This window comes from Siphateles boraxobius, unplaced genomic scaffold, assembly GCF_051911475.1.
Source record: "Siphateles boraxobius isolate OS27281-9 unplaced genomic scaffold, OSU_SipBor_1 10, whole genome shotgun sequence".
NCBI classification, from domain to species: domain Eukaryota; kingdom Metazoa; phylum Chordata; class Actinopteri; order Cypriniformes; family Leuciscidae; genus Siphateles; species Siphateles boraxobius.
In genome coordinates this window covers 395001-419280 of record NW_027508700.1, presented here as the reverse complement: position 1 = coordinate 419280, position 24280 = coordinate 395001, and the positions used below count along the sequence as shown (strand labels likewise).

Here is a 24280-nt window from a genome sequence, read left to right as displayed (position 1 = left end):
TATCCGCTGGTGTGAGCGCTAATGTAGTAATCATTATAGTCATCGTTATGATTATCGTTATAGTTATTATCAACTGGTGTGAGCGCTAATATAGTAATCATTATAGTCATCGTTATGATTATCGTTATAGTTATTTTCAACTGGTGTAAGCACTAATATAGTAATCATTATAGTCATCGTTATGATTATCGTTATAGTTATTATCAACTGGTGTAAGCACTAATATAGTAATCATTATAGTCATCGTTATGATTATTGTTATAGTTATTATCAACTGGTGTGAGCGCTAATATAGTAATCATTATAGTCATCGTTATGATTATCGTTATAGTTATTATCAACTGGTGTAAGCACTAATATAGTAATCATTATAGTCATCGTTATGATTATCGTTATAGTTATTATCAACTGGTGTGAGCGCTAATATAGTAATCATTATAGTCATCGTTATGATTATCGTTATAGTTATTATCAACTGGTGTGAGCGCTAATATAGTAATCATTATAGTCATTGTTATGATTATCGTTATAGTTATTATCAACTGGTGTGAGCGCTAATATAGTAATCATTATAGTCATTGTTATGATTATCGTTATAGTTATTATCAACTGGTGTGAGCGCTAATATAGTAATCATTATAGTCATCGTTATGATTATCGTTATAGTTATTATCAACTGGTGTGAGCGCTAATATAGTAATCATTATAGTCATTGTTATGATTATCGTTATAGTTATCCGCTGGTGTGAGCGCTAATATAGTAATCATTATAGTCATCGTTATGATTATCGTTATAGTTATTATCAACTGGTGTGAGCGCTAATATAGTAATCATTATAGTCATCGTTATGATTATCGTTATAGTTATTATCAACTGGTGTGAGCGCTAATATAGTAATCATTATAGTCATCGTTATGATTATCGTTATAGTTATTATCAACTGGTGTGAGCGCTAATATAGTAATCATTATAGTCATCGTTATGATTATCGTTATAGTTATTATCAACTGGTGTGAGCGCTAATATAGTAATCATTATAGTCATTGTTATGATTATCGTTATAGTTATTATCAACTGGTCTGAGCGCTAATATAGTAATCATTATAGTCATCGTTATGATTATCGTTATAGTTATTATCAACTGGTGTGAGCGCTAATATAGTAATCATTATAGTCATCGTTATGATTATCGTTATAGTTATTATCAACTGGTGTGAGCGCTAATATAGTAATCATTATAGTCATTGTTATGATTATCGTTATAGTTATTATCAACTGGTGTGAGCGCTAATATAGTAATCATTATAGTCATTGTTATGATTATCGTTATAGTTATCCGCTGTTGTGAGCGCTAATATAGTAATCATTATAGTCATCGTTATGATTATCGTTATAGTTATCCGCTGGTGTGAGCGCTAATATAGTAATCATTATAGTCATCGTTATGATTATCGTTATAGTTATTATCAACTGGTGTGAGCGCTAATATAGTAATCATTATAGTCATCGTTATGATTATTGTTATAGTTATTATCAACAGGTGTGAGCGCTAATATAGTAATCATTATAGTCATCGTTATCATTATCGTTATAGTTATCCGCTGGTGTGAGCGCTAATATAGTAATTAGTGCTGTGCGTTAAACGCGTTATTAACGGCGTTAACGCAAACACATTTTAACGGCGTCAATTTTTTTATCGCAAATTAACGCTCTTTTTGGCCAAGCAAACTTTGTATTTTTATCAAATGCTGTTGCAACAACTAGTAACGTTAGAACAACTACAACATCACACCGGATAGCTAGACCGGAAACAAAACAACAGGCACGCCGCACGTACTTGTTTGGGCTTGCGCGCCGGCCAAAGAGTAGTCGGCTAACATTACGTTTTGAGTGGATGGCGCGAGCGCGAGACGCCGATCTAGAGACGTGCACTCTCAACGCAATAGAGTGCGGCACGGGACTAGATTTGATGGCCGTGTGCGAGGGCGGGCTCGAGCGGTAATGCACTCACTCTGTGTGTGCGGATACGGGAGAATAAAAAGATTCGCGGGACTCCCGCAAACTAGAAATATCTATGAATAAAACATAAAAACTAATACATTTTTATTCATATGTTGCAGAAAAGCAACAAGAACAACTAAAACTAAATAGAAACAATTTACAGGCCAGAGTTTCTTTTTATAACATGTTTGCAGCGTTGAGGGATGTAGCCAATCACAGACATATGAAGAAGCATCAGAAGCATTTAAAATAGACTCCCCTCACCGCTCAAAAAAAACTTTTTGTTCAGAGCTGAATTCTGTAAGCTGGCAAATCCTCAAATTATAACAAACAAAGTGTATATATTATGGAAGATGCATTGTGCAGTCAGCTTCACTGATAATAACAGATGTGTGAGATTGCGATGAACTGATGTCAGCTTTTTAGGAATTATTAAGGGAGCGCACTTTGCCAGTCATGCCAAACCATGCACTCAGTAGCCTGCTTGCTTTTATGTTATAACAGTGGTTTGTGTGTTAATGCTTTAATAACAAATAATTTATCAGGAGCATTTATGCTGATGTGTATGGTGGCGACACGTAGGTGAAAGTATTTGGAGGTAGCCTACAAAAAAAGAGTCTATTTGCGGGCGGGAGCGGGACAAAAATGTTGCGGGCGGGAGAAAGTAACATAGAAAGTAGTTGAGAACGTCAGTTATAACGACCCACGTATTAAAAAAATGGACGGGTTTAAATCGGGCTTGGGCTCATAATTACAGTTTATGTTTCGGGCCGGGCCGGGCTCGGACACAATGCGCACGGGCTCGGGTCGGGCTTGATTTTTTGGGCCCGATCTAAGCTCTACAATGGATGACTTCAGACAGAAGCACATGGATACCACAGCTAAGAACAAACTTACTGCTGATCCACTTTTCCATGTTGATAAGAGCATTAAAATTAGAAAAAATAATGAGACAAATAGAAATCAAGGGACATTTAGAATAGATAAAAATGTGCGATTAATCGCGAGTTAACTATGGCATTAATGCGATTAATCGCGATTAAATATTTTAATCGTTTGACAGCACTAATAGTAATCATTATAGTCATCGTTATGATTATTGTTATAGTTATTATCAACTGGTGTGAGCGCTAATATAGCAATCATTATAGTCATCGTTATGATTATCGTTATAGTTATTATCAACTGGTGTGAGCGCTAATATAGCAATCATTATAGTCATCGTTATGATTATCGTTATAGTTATTATCAACTGGTGTGAGCGCTAATATAGTAATCATTATAGTCATCGTTATGATTATCGTTATAGTTATTATCAACTGGTGTGAGCGCTAATATAGTAATCATTATAGTCATCGTTATGATTATCGTTATAGTTATTATCAACTGGTGTGAGCGCTAATATAGTAATCATTATAGTCATTGTTATGAATATCGTTATAGTTATTATCAACTGGTGTGAGCGCTAATATAGTAATCATTATAGTCATTGTTATGATTATCGTTATAGTTATTATCAACTGGTGTGAGCGCTAATATAGTAATCATTATAGTCATCGTTATGATTATCGTTATAGTTATCCGCTGGTGTGAGCGCTAATATAGTAATCATTATAGTCATTGTTATGATTATCGTTATAGTTATTATCAACTGGTGTGAGCGCTAATATAGTAATCATTATAGTCATCGTTATGATTATCGTTATAGTTATCCGCTGGTGTGAGCGCTAATATAGTAATCATTATAGTCATCGTTATCATTATCGTTATAGTTATCCGCTGGTGTGAGCGCTAATGTAGTAATCATTATAGTCATCGTTATGATTATCGTTATAGTTATTTTCAACTGGTGTGAGCGCTAATATAGTAATCATTATAGTCATCGTTATCATTATCGTTATAGTTATCCGCTGGTGTGAGCGCTAATATAGTAATCATTATAGTCATCGTTATGATTATCGTTATAGTTATTTTCAACTGGTGTGAGCGCTAATATAGTAATCATTATAGTCATTGTTATGATTATCGTTATAGTTATTATCAACTGGTGTGAGCGCTAATATAGTAATCATTATAGTCATCGTTATGATTATCGTTATAGTTATCCGCTGGTGTGAGCGCTAATATAGTAATCATTATAGTCATTGTTATGATTATCGTTATAGTTATTATCAACTGGTGTGAGCGCTAATATAGTAATCATTATAGTCATCGTTATGATTATCGTTATAGTTATCCGCTGGTGTGAGCGCTAATATAGTAATCATTATAGTCATCGTTATCATTATCGTTATAGTTATCCGCTGGTGTGAGCGCTAATGTAGTAATCATTATAGTCATCGTTATGATTATCGTTATAGTTATTATCAACTGGTGTGAGCGCTAATATAGTAATCATTATAGTCATCGTTATGATTATCGTTATAGTTATTTTCAACTGGTGTAAGCACTAATATAGTAATCATTATAGTCATCGTTATGATTATCGTTATAGTTATTATCAACTGGTGTAAGCACTAATATAGTAATCATTATAGTCATCGTTATGATTATTGTTATAGTTATTATCAACTGGTGTGAGCGCTAATATAGTAATCATTATAGTCATCGTTATGATTATCGTTATAGTTATTATCAACTGGTGTAAGCACTAATATAGTAATCATTATAGTCATCGTTATGATTATCGTTATAGTTATTATCAACTGGTGTGAGCGCTAATATAGTAATCATTATAGTCATCGTTATGATTATCGTTATAGTTATTATCAACTGGTGTGAGCGCTAATATAGTAATCATTATAGTCATTGTTATGATTATCGTTATAGTTATTATCAACTGGTGTGAGCGCTAATATAGTAATCATTATAGTCATTGTTATGATTATCGTTATAGTTATTATCAACTGGTGTGAGCGCTAATATAGTAATCATTATAGTCATCGTTATGATTATCGTTATAGTTATTATCAACTGGTGTGAGCGCTAATATGGTAATCATTATAGTCATTGTTATGATTATCGTTATAGTTATCCGCTGGTGTGAGCGCTAATATAGTAATCATTATAGTCATCGTTATGATTATCGTTATAGTTATTATCAACTGGTGTGAGCGCTAATATAGTAATCATTATAGTCATCGTTATGATTATCGTTATAGTTATTATCAACTGGTGTGAGCGCTAATATAGTAATCATTATAGTCATCGTTATGATTATCGTTATAGTTATTATCAACTGGTGTGAGCGCTAATATAGTAATCATTATAGTCATCGTTATGATTATCGTTATAGTTATTATCAACTGGTGTGAGCGCTAATATAGTAATCATTATAGTCATTGTTATGATTATCGTTATAGTTATTATCAACTGGTCTGAGCGCTAATATAGTAATCATTATAGTCATCGTTATGATTATCGTTATAGTTATTATCAACTGGTGTGAGCGCTAATATAGTAATCATTATAGTCATCGTTATGATTATCGTTATAGTTATTATCAACTGGTGTGAGCGCTAATATAGTAATCATTATAGTCATTGTTATGATTATCGTTATAGTTATTATCAACTGGTGTGAGCGCTAATATAGTAATCATTATAGTCATTGTTATGATTATCGTTATAGTTATCCGCTGTTGTGAGCGCTAATATAGTAATCATTATAGTCATCGTTATGATTATCGTTATAGTTATCCGCTGGTGTGAGCGCTAATATAGTAATCATTATAGTCATCGTTATGATTATCGTTATAGTTATTATCAACTGGTGTGAGCGCTAATATAGTAATCATTATAGTCATCGTTATGATTATTGTTATAGTTATTATCAACAGGTGTGAGCGCTAATATAGTAATCATTATAGTCATCGTTATCATTATCGTTATAGTTATCCGCTGGTGTGAGCGCTAATATAGTAATTAGTGCTGTGCGTTAAACGCGTTATTAACGGCGTTAACGCAAACACATTTTAACGGCGTCAATTTTTTTATCGCAAATTAACGCTCTTTTTGGCCAAGCAAACTTTGTATTTTTATCAAATGCTGTTGCAACAACTAGTAACGTTAGAACAACTACAACATCACACCGGATAGCTAGACCGGAAACAAAACAACAGGCACGCCGCACGTACTTGTTTGGGCTTGCGCGCCGGCCAAAGAGTAGTCGGCTAACATTACGTTTTGAGTGGATGGCGCGAGCGCGAGACGCCGATCTAGAGACGTGCACTCTCAACGCAATAGAGTGCGGCACGGGACTAGATTTGATGGCCGTGTGCGAGGGCGGGCTCGAGCGGTAATGCACTCACTCTGTGTGCGGATACGGGAGAATAAAAAGATTCGCGGGACTCCCGCAAACTAGAAATATCTATGAATAAAACATAAAAACTAATACATTTTTATTCATATGTTGCAGAAAAGCAACAAGAACAACTAAAACTAAATAGAAACAATTTACAGGCCAGAGTTTCTTTTTATAACATGTTTGCAGCGTTGAGGGATGTAGCCAATCACAGACATATGAAGAAGCATCAGAAGCATTTAAAATAGACTCCCCTCACCGCTCAAAAAAAACTTTTTGTTCAGAGCTGAATTCTGTAAGCTGGCAAATCCTCAAATTATAACAAACAAAGTGTATATATTATGGAAGATGCATTGTGCAGTCAGCTTCACTGATAATAACAGATGTGTGAGATTGCGATGAACTGATGTCAGCTTTTTAGGAATTATTAAGGGAGCGCACTTTGCCAGTCATGCCAAACCATGCACTCAGTAGCCTGCTTGCTTTTATGTTATAACAGTGGTTTGTGTGTTAATGCTTTAATAACAAATAATTTATCAGGAGCATTTATGCTGATGTGTATGGTGGCGACACGTAGGTGAAAGTATTTGGAGGTAGCCTACAAAAAAAGAGTCTATTTGCGGGCGGGAGCGGGACAAAAATGTTGCGGGCGGGAGAAAGTAACATAGAAAGTAGTTGAGAACGTCAGTTATAACGACCCACGTATTAAAAAAATGGACGGGTTTAAATCGGGCTTGGGCTCATAATTACAGTTTATGTTTCGGGCCGGGCCGGGCTCGGACACAATGCGCACGGGCTCGGGTCGGGCTTGATTTTTTGGGCCCGATCTAAGCTCTACAATGGATGACTTCAGACAGAAGCACATGGATACCACAGCTAAGAACAAACTTACTGCTGATCCACTTTTCCATGTTGATAAGAGCATTAAAATTAGAAAAAATAATGAGACAAATAGAAATCAAGGGACATTTAGAATAGATAAAAATGTGCGATTAATCGCGAGTTAACTATGGCATTAATGCGATTAATCGCGATTAAATATTTTAATCGTTTGACAGCACTAATAGTAATCATTATAGTCATCGTTATGATTATTGTTATAGTTATTATCAACTGGTGTGAGCGCTAATATAGCAATCATTATAGTCATCGTTATGATTATCGTTATAGTTATTATCAACTGGTGTGAGCGCTAATATAGCAATCATTATAGTCATCGTTATGATTATCGTTATAGTTATTATCAACTGGTGTGAGCGCTAATATAGTAATCATTATAGTCATCGTTATGATTATCGTTATAGTTATCAACTGGTGTGAGCGCTAATATAGTAATCATTATAGTCATCGTTATGATTATCGTTATAGTTATTATCAACTGGTGTGAGCGCTAATATAGTAATCATTATAGTCATCGTTATGATTATCGTTATAGTTATCCGCTGGTGTGAGCGCTAATATAGTAATCATTATAGTCATTGTTATGATTATCGTTATAGTTATTATCAACTGGTGTGAGCGCTAATATAGTAATCATTATAGTCATTGTTATGATTATTGTTATAGTTATTATCAACTGGTGTGAGCGCTAATATAGTAATCATTATAGTCATCGTTATGATTATCGTTATAGTTATTATCAACTGGTGTGAGCGCTAATATAGTAATCATTATAGTCATCATTATGATTATCGTTATAGTTATTATCAACTGGTGTGAGCGCTAATATAGTAATCATTATAGTCATCGTTATGATTATCGTTATAGTTATTATCAACTGGTGTGAGCGCTAATATAGTAATCATTATAGTCATCGTTATGATTATCGTTATAGTTATCCGCTGGTGTGAGCGCTAATATAGTAATCATTATAGTCATCGTTATGATTATCGTTATAGTTATCCGCTGGTGTGAGCGCTAATATAGTAATCATTATAGTCATCGTTATCATTATCGTTATAGTTATTATCAACTGGTGTAAGCACTAATATAGTAATCATTATAGTCATCGTTATGATTATCGTTATAGTTATCCGCTGGTGTGAGCGCTAATATAGTAATCATTATAGTCATCGTTATCATTATCGTTATAGTTATCCGCTGGTGTGAGCGCTAATATAGTAATCATTATAGTCATCGTTATGATTATCGTTATAGTTATTATCAACTGGTGTGAGCGCTAATATAGTAATCATTATAGTCATCGTTATGATTATCGTTATAGTTATTATCAACTGGTGTAAGCACTAATATAGTAATCATTATAGTCATCGTTATGATTATCGTTATAGTTATCAACTGGTGTGAGCGCTAATATAGTAATCATTATAGTCATCGTTATGATTATCGTTATAGTTATTATCAACTGGTGTAAGCACTAATATAGTAATCATTATAGTCATCATTATGATTATCGTTATAGTTATTATCAACTGGTGTGAGCGCTAATATAGTAATCATTATAGTCATCGTTATGATTATCGTTATAGTTATTATCAACTGGTGTAAGCACTAATATAGTAATCATTATAGTCATCGTTATGATTATCGTTATAGTTATCCGCTGGTGTGAGCGCTAATATAGTAATCATTATAGTCATCGTTATCATTATCGTTATAGTTATCCGCTGGTGTGAGCGCTAATATAGTAATCATTATAGTCATCGTTATCATTATCGTTATAGTTATCCGCTGGTGTGAGCGCTAATATAGTAATCATTATAGTCATCGTTATGATTATCGTTATAGTTATTATCAACTGGTGTAAGCACTAATATAGTAATCATTATAGTCATCGTTATGATTATCGTTATAGTTATCCGCTGGTGTGAGCGCTAATATAGTAATCATTATAGTCATCGTTATCATTATCGTTATAGTTATCCGCTGGTGTGAGTGCTAATATAGTAATCATTATAGTCATCGTTATCATTATCGTTATAGTTATCCGCTGGTGTGAGCGCTAATATAGTAATCATTATAGTCATCGTTATGATTATCGTTATAGTTATTATCAACTGGTGTGAGCGCTAATATAGTAATCATTATAGTCATCGTTATGATTATCGTTATAGTTATTATCAACTGGTGTAAGCACTAATATAGTAATCATTATAGTCATCGTTATGATTATCGTTATAGTTATCAACTGGTGTGAGCGCTAATATAGTAATCATTATAGTCATCGTTATGATTATCGTTATAGTTATTATCAACTGGTGTAAGCACTAATATAGTAATCATTATAGTCATCGTTATGATTATCGTTATAGTTATCAACTGGTGTAAGCACTAATATAGTAATCATTATAGTCATCGTTATGATTATTGTTATAGTTATCAACTGGTGTGAGCGCTAATATAGTAATCATTATAGTCATCGTTATGATTATCGTTATAGTTATTATCAACTGGTGTAAGCACTAATATAGTAATCATTATAGTCATCGTTATGATTATCGTTATAGTTATCCGCTGGTGTGAGCGCTAATATAGTAATCATTATAGTCATCGTTATGATTATCGTTATAGTTATTATCAACTGGTGTAAGCACTAATATAGTAATCATTATAGTCATCGTTATGATTATCGTTATAGTTATTATCAACTGGTGTGAGCGCTAATATAGTAATCATTATAGTCATCGTTATGATTATCGTTATAGTTATTATCAACTGGTGTAAGCACTAATATAGTAATCATTATAGTCATCGTTATGATTATCGTTATAGTTATTATCAACTGGTGTGAGCGCTAATATAGTAATCATTATAGTCATCGTTATGATTATCGTTATAGTTATTATCAACTGGTGTGAGCGCTAATATAGTAATCATTATAGTCATCGTTATGATTATCGTTATAGTTATTATCAACTGGTGTGAGCACTAATATAGTAATCATTATAGTCATCGTTATGATTATCGTTATAGTTATTATCAACTGGTGTGAGCACTAATATAGTAATCATGTTAATTATGGTTATAATTAAATAACAAATTAAAAAACTAATACTGCCAGTAAGGGGCTGCAAGTCACTGTCTTTGTTACTGAATCATTCATTGATCGATTTGTTCTAACGGTTGATTCATTCAGGAACACAGTGACTGTGTTTATGAATGGGTCATTGAATCATTGACTCACTAGATTCGTTTGAAGCGCAGATTCATAAGAGATATGCGCAGCAGTTCAGCTGTGATTTTGTTTGGAACTATTTTCGTTGACGAAATAGAGCAAAATATGACAATACTGTTCCTAAAATGTCACTTAATATTAACTTTGTTTATTGAATTGTTGTATAAAATCAATATTACATCTGCAAACTTTATAATCATTAAAAAGCTGTCACTTGCTCAGTTCATCGCGATCTCACAAACTTCCCTTATAATCAGAGCAGTTGTCTAGACTCCACAGTGAACACAGATATTAGCGTTAGCTGTGATGCGTGTGTGTTGTGCAGGTGCTAAAAATACATCCATCCATCATAAAGTGCTCCACAGGCTGTATTTCAGTAATGCAAATTAAAAGGTGAAACTAATATATTTAGTATATAACTATATACTGTACACCTGTAAACACCTTTAGACCACTTGACGTGTGTGTGTGTGTGTCTGTGTCTGTGTGTGTGTGTGTGTGTGTGTGTGTGTGTGTGTGTGTGTGTGTGTGTGTGTGTGTGTCTGTGTCTGTGTCTGTGTCTGTGTCTGTGTCTGTGTGTGTGTGTGTGTGTGTGTGTCTGTGTCTGTGTCTGTGTCTGTGTCTGTGTTTGTGTCTGTGTCTGTGTCTGTGTCTGTGTCTGTGTCTGTGTCTGTGTCTGTGTCTGTGTCTGTGTCTGTGTCTGTGTCTGTGTCTGTGTCTGTGTCTGTGTCTGTCTGTGTGTGTGTGTGTGTCTGTGTCTGTGTCTGTGTCTGTGTGTGTGTGTGCAGGCCAGAAGCCGCACCAGTGCAGCATCTGCTGGCGCTCCTTCTCTCTGCGGGACTACCTGCTGAAGCACATGGTGGTGCACACGGGGGTGCGGGCCTTCCAGTGCTCCGTCTGCAGCAAACGCTTCACGCAGAAGAGCTCGCTGAACGTGCACATGCGCACGCACCGCGTGGAGCGCACCTTCACCTGCGCCGTGTGCCAGCGCGCCTTCACCCACCGCACGCTGCTGGAGAGACACGCCCTGCAGCACCAGCACACGCCCAGCAAACCCAGCAATCCCAGCAGTCACCTGGAGCAGGGCGGGGCCTCCTAGAGCGCTGTAGCGGGATCCTTCACACGAGCATGGAGATCAGCCCATGATGCACTCACCCTCACGACACCCGAGGTGTGTACGACAGGCTTCTCTCAGACCTGCACAACCGCAGTTTCGAAGAAATATCCTGGATCTTCCAAGCTTTATAACGGCAGTGAATGGCATAAAAGCATCTATCCATCATAAAAGTTCATCTATCCATCATAAAAGTGCATCTATCCATCATAAAAGTGCATCTATCATCGTAAAAGTCCATCCATCCATCATAAAAGTTCATCTATCATCATAAAAGTGCATCCATCCATCATAAAAGTTCATCTATCATCATAAAAGTGCATCCATCCATCATAAAAGTTCATCTATCATCATAAAAGTGCATCCATCCATCATAAAAGTTCATCTATCATCATAAAAGTGCATCTATCCATCATAAAAGTGCATCTATCCATCATAAAAGTTCATCTATCATCATAAAAGTGCATCCATCCATCATAAAAGTGCATCCATCCATCATAAAAGTTCATCTATCACCATAAAAGTGCATCCATCCATCATAAAAGTGCATCTATCCATCATAGAAGTGCATCCATCCATCATAAAAGTGCATCTATCCATCATAAAAGTGCATCTATCCATCATAAAAGTGCATCTGTGCATCATAAAAGTGCATCTATCCATCATAAAAGTGCATCTATCCATCATAAAAGTTCATCTATCATCATAAAAGTGCATCCGTCCATCATAAAAGTGCATCTATCCATCATAAATGTGCATCATAAAAGTGCATCCATCCATCATAAAAGTGCATCTATCCATCATAAAAGTGCATCTATCCATCATAAAAGCGCATCTATCCATCATAAAAGTGCATCTGTCCATCATAAAAGCGCATCCATCCATCATAAAAGTACATCCGTCCATCATAAAAGTGCATCTATCCATCATAAAAGTGCATCCATCCATCATAAATGTGCATCTGTCCATCATAAAAGTGCATCTATCCATCATAAAAGTGCATCTATCCATCATAAAAGTACATCCGTCCATCATAAAAGTGCATCTATCCATCATAAAAGTGCATCTATCCATCATAAAAGCGCATCTATCCATCATAAAAGTGCATCTATCCATCATAAAAGTGCATCTGTCCATCATAAAAGCGCATCTATCCATCATAAAAGTACATCCGTCCATCATAAAAGTGCATCTATCCATCATAAAAGTGCATCTATCCATCATAAAAGTGCATCCATCCATCATAAAAGTGCATCTATCCATCATAAAAGTACATCCGTCCATCATAAAAGTGCATCTATCCATCATAAAAGTGCATCTATCCATCATAAAAGTGCATCTATCCATCATAAAAGTACATCCGTCCATCATAAAAGTGCATCTATCCATCATAAAAGTGCATCTATCCATCATAAAAGCGCATCTATCCATCATAAAAGTGCATCTATCCATCATAAAAGTGCATCTGTCCATCATAAAAGCGCATCTATCCATCATAAAAGTGCATCTGTCCATCATAAAAGCGCATCTATCCATCATAAAAGTGCATCTATCCATCATAAAAGTGCATCTATCCATCATAAAAGTGCATCTGTCCATCATAAAAGCGCATCTATCCATCATAAAAGTGCATCTATCCATCATAAAAGTGCATCTATCCATCATAAAAGTACATCCGTCCATCATAAAAGTGCATCTATCCATCATAAAAGTGCATCTATCCATCATAAAAGCGCATCTATCCATCATAAAAGTGCATCTATCCATCATAAAAGTGCATCTGTCCATCATAAAAGCGCATCTATCCATCATAAAAGTACATCCGTCCATCATAAAAGTGCATCTATCCATCATAAAAGTGCATCTATCCATCATAAAAGTGCATCCATCCATCATAAAAGTGCATCTATCCATCATAAAAGTGCATCTATCCATCATAAAAGTGCATCTGTCCATCATAAAAGCGCATCTATCCATCATAAAAGTGCATCTATCCATCATAAAAGTGCATCTATCCATCATAAAAGTGCATCTATCCATCATAAAAGTGCATCTGTCCATCATAAAAGTGCATCTATCCATCATAAAAGTGCATCTGTCCATCATAAAAGCGCATCTATCCATCATAAAAGTACATCCGTCCATCATAAAAGTGCATCTATCCATCATAAAAGTGCATCTATCCATCATAAAAGCGCATCTATCCATCATAAAAGTGCATCTATCCATCATAAAAGTGCATCTGTCCATCATAAAAGCGCATCTATCCATCATAAAAGTACATCCGTCCATCATAAAAGTGCATCTATCCATCATAAAAGTGCATCTATCCATCATAAAAGTGCATCCATCCATCATAAAAGTGCATCTATCCATCATAAAAGTGCATCTATCCATCATAAAAGCGCATCTATCCATCATAAAAGTGCATCTATCCATCATAAAAGTGCATCTGTCCATCATAAAAGCGCATCTATCCATCATAAAAGTACATCCGTCCATCATAAAAGTGCATCTATCCATCATAAAAGTGCATCTATCCATCATAAAAGCGCATCTATCCATCATAAAAGCGCATCTATCCATCATAAAAGTACATCCGTCCATCATAAAAGCGCATCCATCCATCATAAAAGTACATCCGTCCATCATAAAAGTGCATCTATCCTTCATAAAAGTGCATCTATCCATCATAAAAGTGCATCTATCCATCATAAAAGTGCATCTATTATCATAAAAGTGCATCCGTCCATCATAAAAGTGCATCTATCCATCATAAAAGTGCATCTATCCATCATAAAAGTGCATCTGTCCATCATAAAAGTGCATCTATCCATCATAAAAGTGCATCTATCCATCATAAAAGTGCATCTGTCCATCATAAAAGTGCATCCATCCATCATAAGTGCTCCACAGGCTCAGGGGTTAATAAAGGCCTTCTGAAGTGAAGCGATGTGTTCGTGTAAGAAAAAAATCCATATTTAAAACGTTGTCGACTAAAATAACTAGTTTCCGGCAGGCTGTCATTCACTGCCATTATAAAGCTTGTAAGAGCCAGGACATGTTTAATATAACTGTGATTGTGTTGTTCTGAGAGAAGAGTGTCAGCTACACCGAGGATGGCTTCAGGGAGAGTAAATCATGCGCTAATCTTCATTTTTGGGTGAACTATCCCTTTAACTCGCTCGCTCACTCCTCACACTCACCGACAACCCAGAAAACCTCATGAAACACACAAACCTCATGGAGTGACTCACACTAAACGCAGTCCTGCGCGACGGGACTAACGCCTGTTCCAGTGTTTTACGTCTTTAATCTGTTTCTTACGTGTTTTCATGGACTCATCAGAAACCACAATGACCTCAGGACCTGAAGAGACTTCAGAGCAGATTTATTACCTCCATTTTTTTATTTCAACATCAACCTCCATTTTTACATTTTTTTATCAAGTATATGCTTAAATGCTATTTTTATGGTGATATGATATGTTTGGCTTCTATGCTGCGGGATCGTGGGATCTCATTATTCTACTTGCTTTGGTTCTGGTATCTAGCATGCGCTCGCTTTACGCTGCACGAGTCTGCATTAAATGCATTGTGACGTTTCCCGCCTGCGACTCCTTTCTTCATCTATAGACCTTTATCTCCCCAGATCATGTGTCACGACGGGCTGGAGATCGGGCCGCTGGTACAAGACCTTTAGTGTCAAATGTATTCTGCAAATAGCTGTAAATAATAATGTATGGAAGCTTGTTTACGCCACAGATTAAAAAAAACTTTAATGTCTTTCTGAGAATTCAGTTTTTACCGCCACTGATTACATTTTTTTAAAGAGGTGATTGAGACTTTTCTTCTTACAATTCCTAGTTTGTATCTCTCAATTCTGACTTCAGCTCAGAATGAAAAATAAAAAAAGTCTGAATTGTGAGATAAAAAGTAAAATGACATTTTTTGTTTTATTTTATTTTACTCCGTGGCAAAAACGAGCTGAATTCTGGATCTATGATACATGCAATCTTAAAAATGCAGTATCTTTGTTGGCCTGTCTGATTCCACGAAGAACCTTTATATCAATATATATATATATCAATCTTTATAGAATCGCCCCATTCCACAAATGATTCTTTGCGGTTCATTAAACTATTCAAATAAAGCAAGGTTTTAGGAATCTTCTGCTTCATATTTAGTGTCTGAATCTGAATCGAGATTAATCTCTTTTTCATTTACAATATGACTGCACTCAATTAGTAAGCAGGACTATTCCTTTGATTTAATACTTGTTTATTTCAGTTACGTTAAAACAGTCATTATAATTTAATATTTACGTTTGCCCTTCTGAAATAAGTTTGTCTAGACCTCTTAGAAAGCTCTGGACTGAACGGACTCTTGGCTAAACTTCACTTTAATAACATTAAACAGATAACGAACATAAACTGTCATATCTGTAGTTTGTTTGTGTCGGCTGCGGCTGCTGTAGAACAGCGCATGCGCCGTTACTCGCGTCTAAAAGAATCGGCTCCTTTAGTGAATCGCCGGGGATTCAGTCGCTGGTCTCCGTGTGAAAGAATCGACTCGGACTTGAGTCAGTCCAGTCTTCAGTTTGTTTGTCCAGTTTGGAAACTCGGAACGCGAACGGTTGGTGAGCTGCTCAAATCTGCCATAAATAACAGAAAAACAGAGCTTAAAATCTGCTTAAATACGGCTCAAATACTGCTCTGATGTCGCCGAGTGTATTTGGTGCTTGAGAGTTGTCTGTTGTCAGCGCTTATTTGTGTATGTTTGCTGTGTTTTTGAAGTAGTTTTTCTGTATAAAGAGCAGGATGAACGTTCAGAGAAAGAGAAGTAAAACAGCTGATGACTTCATGTTAGTGGGTGAAAGTTCACAGCTTTACTTGCGCAATCAAATGATTCAATGAATCGAACGAGCAAGCGGTTTCAGAACGATTAAAATAGGAAATATATATTAAATTACTAACAATAAATGTGTTTTTAATAAATACATATTACAAATTAAAATAACCAAAAAACTAAGTTATTTAACAGTTTGCATAAAAAAACTTAATGTAACTGCACAGATGCTAAATGATTTCCAAATAATACTTTAAATTGGTATAAATTGTTTATACCGTGTAAAATATATATCTGCCTTTTAAGTTTCAGGATGGATGATCATATTTGGGGATCCATGTTCCCCATGAGATGACCTTTGACCTTTAGGAAGAGCTGGTTGCCATAGTAATATGTACTTGACCATTTCCTGAGAATGTTTATGTAGTTTGTGCACAGACAGTGTGTGTGTGTGTGTGTGTCTACAGCCTCAGCGATGGCAGTTCGTGTGTGTTGCCGTGGTAACCGTGTGGCTCTGCACATGCTCAGTAGGAGCCTGTCCCACAGCAGTGTGTCGGTCGAGACCCTCAGTGAGCTGGACTCACACACACACACTCCGTTTTCCCGCTCTGCCATCGGGACCTTCTTCCAGGAGCGGCCCCTGCTCACCAACCCGTTTACCCAGGATGCACTGCTGCGAGCGTACCTGCAGCGCCACCTGGCTGAGCGGGGGGTGCAGGAGGAGCTGGAGCGCTTCGGGGAGCGTGTGGTGTGTGAGGTGGAGGCTCTGGGCCGCCGGTGCGAGCTCGAGCCGCCGGTGCTGCAGCGCTACGACCCCTGGGGCCGCCGCCGCGACCGCATCCTCACCTGCGACGCCTGGGCACACCTGAGGCGCATCTCCGCGCACGAGGGGCTGGTGGCCGCCGCGTACGAGCGCACCTACGGGGACTGGAGGTCAGAGGTCACTGCATCACTGCCTACGACACATGCACTGCTTCTGTTTCAATCGGACTGAATTCACTGTGGTTGGTTAATCTGAACGTAGGGTTACGCTAAACGGCATCGGGTTGATGTGTGTGTTTATATGTCTCAAGCTTCAAATCGGAATTGATTTTTTGTATACAGAGTTACAGAGTTTCCCGCTGTTTATGCATAATAACTATTCTCCTACACCGGTTCTGTATATGTGCCGCTGCTTATATTCATACACAGTAAAAATGTCCAAAACCAGACGTGTGTGTGTGAGAGTGTGAAGCGAGCACTGGCGGCGTCGTCCTGCTCCACTTCATACACGCAGAGAAAGCAGGATTATAGGAGGACGAGACACTCGTTTATACCGCACTTTATTCATCAGGAGAACAGCTCGTCCTGCGCGTCATTACGCTATTTCTACGTCATCACGCTATTTCTACGTCATCACGCTATTTCTACGTCATCACGCTATTTCTACGTCATCACGCTATTTCTACGTCATCACGCTATTTCTACGTCATTACGCAATGTCTACGTCATTACGCTATTTCTACGTCATTACGCTATTTCTACGTCATCACGCTATTTCTACGTCATCACGCTATTTCTACGTCATCACGCTATTTCTACGTCATCACGCTATTTCTACATCATCACGCTATTTCTACGTCATTACGCTATTTCTACGTCATCACGCTATTTCTACGTCATTACGCTATTTCTACGTCATCACGCTATTTCTACGTCATTACGCAATGTCTACGTCATTACGCTATTTCTACGTCATTACGCTATTTCTACGTCATCACGCTATTTCTACGTCATCACGCTATTTCTACATCATCACGCTATTTCTACATCATTACGCTATTTCTACGTCATTACGCTATTTCTACGTCATCACGCTATTTCTACATCATTACGCTATTTCTACGTCATCACGCTATTTCTACGTCATCACGCTATTTCTACGTCATCACGCTATTTCTACGTCATCACGCTATTTCTACATCATCACGCTATTTCTACGTCATTACGCTATTTCTACGTCATCACGCTATTTCTACGTCATTACGCTATTTCTACGTCATCACGCTATTTCTACGTCATTACGCAATGTCTACGTCATTACGCTATTTCTACGTCATTACGCTATTTCTACGTCATCACGCTATTTCTACGTCATCACGCTATTTCTACATCATCACGCTATTTCTACATCATTACGCTATTTCTACGTCATTACGCTATTTCTACGTCATTACGCTATTTCTACGTCATCACGCTATTTCTACGTCATCATGCTATTTCTACGTCATCACGCTATTTCTACGTCATTACGCTATTTATACGTCATCACGCTATTTCTACGTCATCACGCTATTTCTACGTCATCACGCTATTTCTACGTCATCACGCTATTTCTACATCATCACGCTATTTCTACGTCATTACGCTATTTCTACGTCATCACGCTATTTCTACGTCATTACGCTATTTCTACGTCATTACCCTATTTCTATGTCATCACGCTATTTCTACATCATCACGCTATTTCTACGTCATTACGCTATTTCTACGTCATTACGCTATTTCTACGTCATTTACGCTATTTCTACGTCATTACGCTATTTCTACGTCATTACCCTATTTCTATGTCATCACGCTATTTCTACGTCATCACGCTATTTCTACGTCATTACGCTATTTCTACGTCATTACGCTATTTCTACGTCATTACGCTATTTCTACGTCATTACGCTATTTCTACGTCATCACGCTATTTCTACGTCATCACGCTATTTCTACGTCATCACGCTATTTCTACGTCAACACGGTATTTCTACGTCATTACGGTATTTCTACATCATTACGCTATTTCTACGTCATTACGCTATTTCTACGTCATCACCCTATTTCTACGTCATTACGCTATTTCTACATCATTACGCTATTTCTACGTCATTACGCTATTTCTACGTCATCACGCTATTTATACGTCATCACGCTATTTCTACGTCATCACGCTATTTATACGTCATTACGCTATTTCTACGTCATCACGCTATTTCTACGTCATCACGCTATTTCTACATCATCACGCTATTTCTACGTCATCACGCTATTTCTACGTCATTACGCTATTTCTACGTCATTACGGTATTTCTACATCATTACGCTATTTCTACGTCATCACGCTATTTCGGTTTATGTTTCGGTTTTCATTCCGATCAAGTGTTTACATGTTCTCTCGATCGAATTGGAAAAGGAATAAACCTCTCCTTCCAATCCGATGGTAATGTCATTGGGATCGATTAAGGCATTTACATGAATGCTTTCAGTCCGATTGAGCCGCCAACTCATTACTAATGGATTATTTGGCAGCATGTAAACGTAGCCACTGAGTATTCCTCACATCCCACCGGCAGCTTCACTAGAGTGTGTGTGTGTGTGTGTGTGTGTGTGTGTGTGTGTGTGTGTGTGTGTGTGTGTGTGTGTGTGTGTGTGCAGTCGAGTGTATCAGATGAGTAAGATGTACCTGTTTGCTCCGTCGGCTGGACTCTACACCTGCCCGCTGGCCATGACGGACGGAGCTGCTAAAGTCATCGAGGTAAAGCACTCCAGCACTCACTCACACTGTATAATCTTCACCGTACACTTCATGGACCCGAGCATGGAGACACCTGACCTTTACACCAACTGCGACTGTAGGACATGTCATTCTGAGCAAACAGACACTGAGGGAAACCCACTCCACGAAGCTCCCGTCGCACAGGCTCTGTGCTGATGTCACAACAGGGACTGTCTCATGAGATCATTTCCCTTTCCGGTCTGCGATTACTAATGTGTGAGGCCTAATTCTGTGTTGGATGCAGGGAGAGTAAAGGCTTGGTGCGATCTCTGAAAACCGTCCAGAAGCAGTTCTTCTGCCTAGTTTGCGAGCTCTAGTTGTAGGCACCTTCGTGAGTGCTGGAGTCTAGAGAGCCTGTGTTTCCTCGGGTTCGGCTGAATAGCAGAACCCCCCGCCCCAGAGTCGGGTCTTGAAGCTGGGTCCTGCAGTCCCTGGGGCGAGCTCTTTCAGACTCCAGTACACGACATGAAGTGGGTTTTCCAGCCCAGTTTGTGAACCCTCTTAGAGCAGCCCAAAGCGCAGTGTAGGTTCCTCTTCTCAGGGAACTAGGGTTACATTTGTAACAGAGACGGTTTCTAGATGTTTAATTTTGAGTGATTTTGTCATGAGCTTTTGTCATTCTTTAAGAATTGCTATTTAGGTTTAAGTTATTTTTATTCAGCTCAAGTTTTAAGAACTGTTGAACAGAGACATAAACTAACGAAGATGGAGAATGAGACACTGGTGATCTCAGCACCGTCAAAATAAAACTCCTGCTTCTGATATATCAGCCATGTCTTTGAGATAAGCTTCACCGAAGAGTGTGTGTGTGTGTGTGTGTGTGTGTGTGTGTGTGTGTGTGTGTGTGTGTGTGTGTGTGTGTGTGTGTGTGTGTGTGTGTGTGTGTGTGTGTGTGTAGACTTTAGGTATGCCAGCCAGAAAAGCGTTTGAGCGCCTGACCACACGTGATGACAAGAGATTTTGGACGTCAGGCCAGTGGATGACCGAGAGGAGAGGAGGATCTGACGTCTGTGAGACAAACAGACACACACACACGCACACACACACACACACACACTCTCTCTATTTCACACACACACACACACACACTCTCTATTTCACACACACACAATCTCTATTTCACACACACACACACACACACACACACACACACACACACACACACACACACACACACACACACACATACACACACACATGCACCCTTACACTCACAGACACACACACTCACACATGTTTGTGATACAGTCACTCATCAGTCTCTGATGTGATGCTGTTGTTGTCATAGCGAGCGGTACGGAGACGGTTGCCAAGCGACAGCAGGATGGATGGTTCAAGCTGTATGGCTTTAAATGGTTCACGTCGGCAACAGATGCTGATATGACGCTCACGCTGGCCCGGGTCACAGATGAAAACGGACGTACTACACCGGTACCGACACACACACACACACACACACACACACACACACACACACACACACGTGTGCCTGATATAGAGTTCAGTTTCAGTTCAATGATGTTTGTGTTTGGCTCAAACAATGTCAACAGTGTCTGTACGTCAAAAACCTTTTTAAAAGAGACACAGATGAATGTTTAAGTACAGATTACTGCTTTATTCTCTTATTGGTTTATAGTATTTATGTTATAATAACTGTTTATAATGAATATTTTGATTATACAAATTTAAGAATGTTTATCCTCTTGTACTAATATATATATATGTATATATATATATCTAGAAGTGTGCAGTGGGATGCAGTGGAGTAAAGCGTGGGGTGCAGTGGAGTAAAGCATGGGGTGCAGTGGAGTAAAGCGTGGGGTGCAGTGGAGTAAAGCATGGGGTGCAGTGGAGTAAAGCATGGGGTGCAGTGGAGTAAAGCGTGGGATGCAGTGGAGTAAAGCATGGGGTGCAGTGGAGTAAAGCGTGGGGTGCAGTGGAGTAAAGCATGGGGTGCAGTGGAGTAAAGCATGGGGTGCAGTGGAGTAAAGCGTGGGATGCAGTGGAGTAAAGCATGGGGTGCAGTGGAGTAAAGCGTGGGGTGCAGTGGAGTAAAGCATGGGGTGCAGTGGAGTAAAGCATGGGGTGCAGTGGAGTAAAGCGTGGGGTGCAGTGGAGTAAAGCATGGGGTGCAGTGGAGTAAAGCGTGGGGTGCAGTGGAGTAAAGCGTGGGGTGCAGTGGAGTAAAGCATGGGGTGCAGTGGAGTAAAGCATGGGGTGCAGTGGAGTAAAGCGTGGGGTGCAGTGGAGTAAAGCATGGGGTGCAGTGGAGTAAAGCATGGGGTGCAGTGGAGTAAAGCATGGGGTGCAGTGGAGTAAAGCGTGGGATGCAGTGGAGTAAAGCATGGGGTGCAGTGGAGTAAAGCGTGGGATGCAGTGGAGTAAAGCATGGTGTGCAGTGGAGTAAAGCGTGGGATGCAGTGGAGTAAAGCATGGGGTGCAGTGGAGTAAAGCATGGGGTGCAGTGGAGTAAAGCGTGGGATGCAGTGGAGTAAAGCATGGGGTGCAGTGGAGTAAAGCGTGGGATGCAGTGGAGTAAAGCATGGGGTGCAGTGGAGTAAAGCATGGGGTGCAGTGGAGTAAAGCATGGGGTGCAGTGGAGTAAAGCATGGGATGCAGTGGAGTAAAGCGTGGGATGCAGTGGAGTAAAGCATGGGGTGCAGTGGAGTAAAGCGTGGGATGCAGTGGAGTAAAGCGTGGGGTGCAGTGGAGTAAAGCATGGGGTGCAGTGGAGTAGAGCATGGGGTGCAGTAAAGCGTGGGATGCAGTGGAGTAAAGCATGGGGTGCAGTGGAGTAAAGCGTGGGATGCAGTGGAGTAAAGCATGGGGTGCAGTGGAGTAAAGCGTGGGGTGCAGTGGAGTAAAGCATGGGGTGCAGTGGAGTAAAGCATGGGTTGCAGTGGAGTAAAGCATGGGGTGCAGTGGAGTAAAGCGTGGGATGCAGTGGAGTAAAGCATGGGGTGCAGTGGAGTAAAGCATGGGGTGCAGTGGAGTAAAGCGTGGGGTGCTGTGGAGTAAAGCATGGGGTGCAGTGGAGTAAAGCGTGAGATGCAGTGGAGTAAAGCGTGGGATGCAGTGGTGTAAAGTGTGGGATGCAGTGGTGTAAAGCGTGAGAGGCAGTGGAGTAAAGCGTGGGATGCAGTGGTGTAAAGCGTGGGATGCAGTGGTATAAAGCGGGGGATGCAGTGGTGTAAAGCGTGGGATGCAGTGGAGTAAAGCATGGGGTGCAGTGGAGTAAAGCGTGGGATGCAGTGGAGTAAAGCGTGGGGTGCAGTGGAGTAAAGCGTGGGATGCAGTGGAGTAAAGCATGGGGTGCAGTGGAGTAAAGCGTGGGATGCAGTGGAGTAAAGCGTGGGGTGCAGTGGAGTAAAGCATGGGGTGCAGTGGAGTAGAGCATGGGGTGCAGTAAAGCGTGGGATGCAGTGGAGTAAAGCATGGGGTGCAGTGGAGTAAAGCGTGGGATGCAGTGGAGTAAAGCATGGGGTGCAGTGGAGTAAAGCGTGGGGTGCAGTGGAGTAAAGCATGGGGTGCAGTGGAGTAAAGCATGGGTTGCAGTGGAGTAAAGCATGGGGTGCAGTGGAGTAAAGCGTGGGATGCAGTGGAGTAAAGCATGGGGTGCAGTGGAGTAAAGCATGGGGTGCAGTGGAGTAAAGCGTGGGGTGCTGTGGAGTAAAGCATGGGGTGCAGTGGAGTAAAGCGTGAGATGCAGTGGAGTAAAGCGTGGGATGCAGTGGTGTAAAGTGTGGGATGCAGTGGTGTAAAGCGTGAGAGGCAGTGGAGTAAAGCGTGGGATGCAGTGGTGTAAAGCGTGGGATGCAGTGGTATAAAGCGGGGGATGCAGTGGTGTAAAGCGTGGGATGCAGTGGAGTAAAGCGTGAGATGCAGTGGAGTAAAGCGTGGGATGCAGTGGTGTAAAGCGTGGGATGCAGTGGTGTAAAGCGTGGGATGCAGTGGTGTAAAGCGTGGGATGCAGTGTTGTAAAGCGTGGGATGCAGAGGAGTAAAGCGTGAGATGCAGTGGAGTAAAGCGTGGGGTGCAGTGGAGTAAAGCGTGGGATGCAGCGGAGTAAAGCGTGGGATGCAGTGGTGTAAAGCGTGGCATGCAGTAGAGTAAAGCGGAGATGCAGTGGAGTAAAGCATGGGATGCAGTGGAGTAAAGCGTGAGATGCAGTGGAGTAAAGCGTGGGATGCAGTGGAGTAAAGCGTGAGATGCAGTGCAGTAAAGCGTGGGATGCAGTGGAGTAAAGCGTGGGATGCAGTGGAGTAAAGCGTGGGATGCAGTGGAGTAAAGCGTGGGG

At 39.4% G+C, this 24280-nt stretch overlaps 2 protein-coding genes across 6 annotated transcripts in view; both read left to right on the top strand.

The window, feature by feature from the left end:
- zbtb45 (zinc finger and BTB domain containing 45) overlaps positions 1-15157 on the top strand; it is a 31530-nt gene extending 16373 nt beyond the window's left edge. Inside the window, exon 6 of the mRNA XM_077237972.1 lies at positions 11228-15157. Within this exon, the coding sequence (XP_077094087.1) occupies positions 11228-11538 (311 nt within the window). The 3' untranslated portion in view covers positions 11539-15157. The remainder of the gene's footprint in view (positions 1-11227) is intronic.
- Positions 15158-16080: 923 nt separating this feature from the next.
- Positions 16081-24280, top strand: part of LOC143746169 (acyl-CoA dehydrogenase family member 11) — a 52541-nt gene continuing 44341 nt past the window's right edge. For 2 of the 5 annotated variants that reach the window (XM_077237956.1, XM_077237941.1), the window contains exons 1-5: positions 16081-16187; positions 16868-17333; positions 19863-19962; positions 20882-20993; positions 21272-21414. In XM_077237956.1, the coding sequence (XP_077094071.1) occupies positions 16876-17333; positions 19863-19962; positions 20882-20993; positions 21272-21414 (813 nt within the window). In that variant the 5' untranslated portion in view covers positions 16081-16187; positions 16868-16875. Of the gene's footprint in view, positions 16326-16867; positions 17334-19862; positions 19963-20881; positions 20994-21271; positions 21415-24280 lie in introns of all 5 variants that reach the window. The other 3 variants (XM_077237948.1, XM_077237963.1, XM_077237934.1) reach the window with 3 other exon arrangements.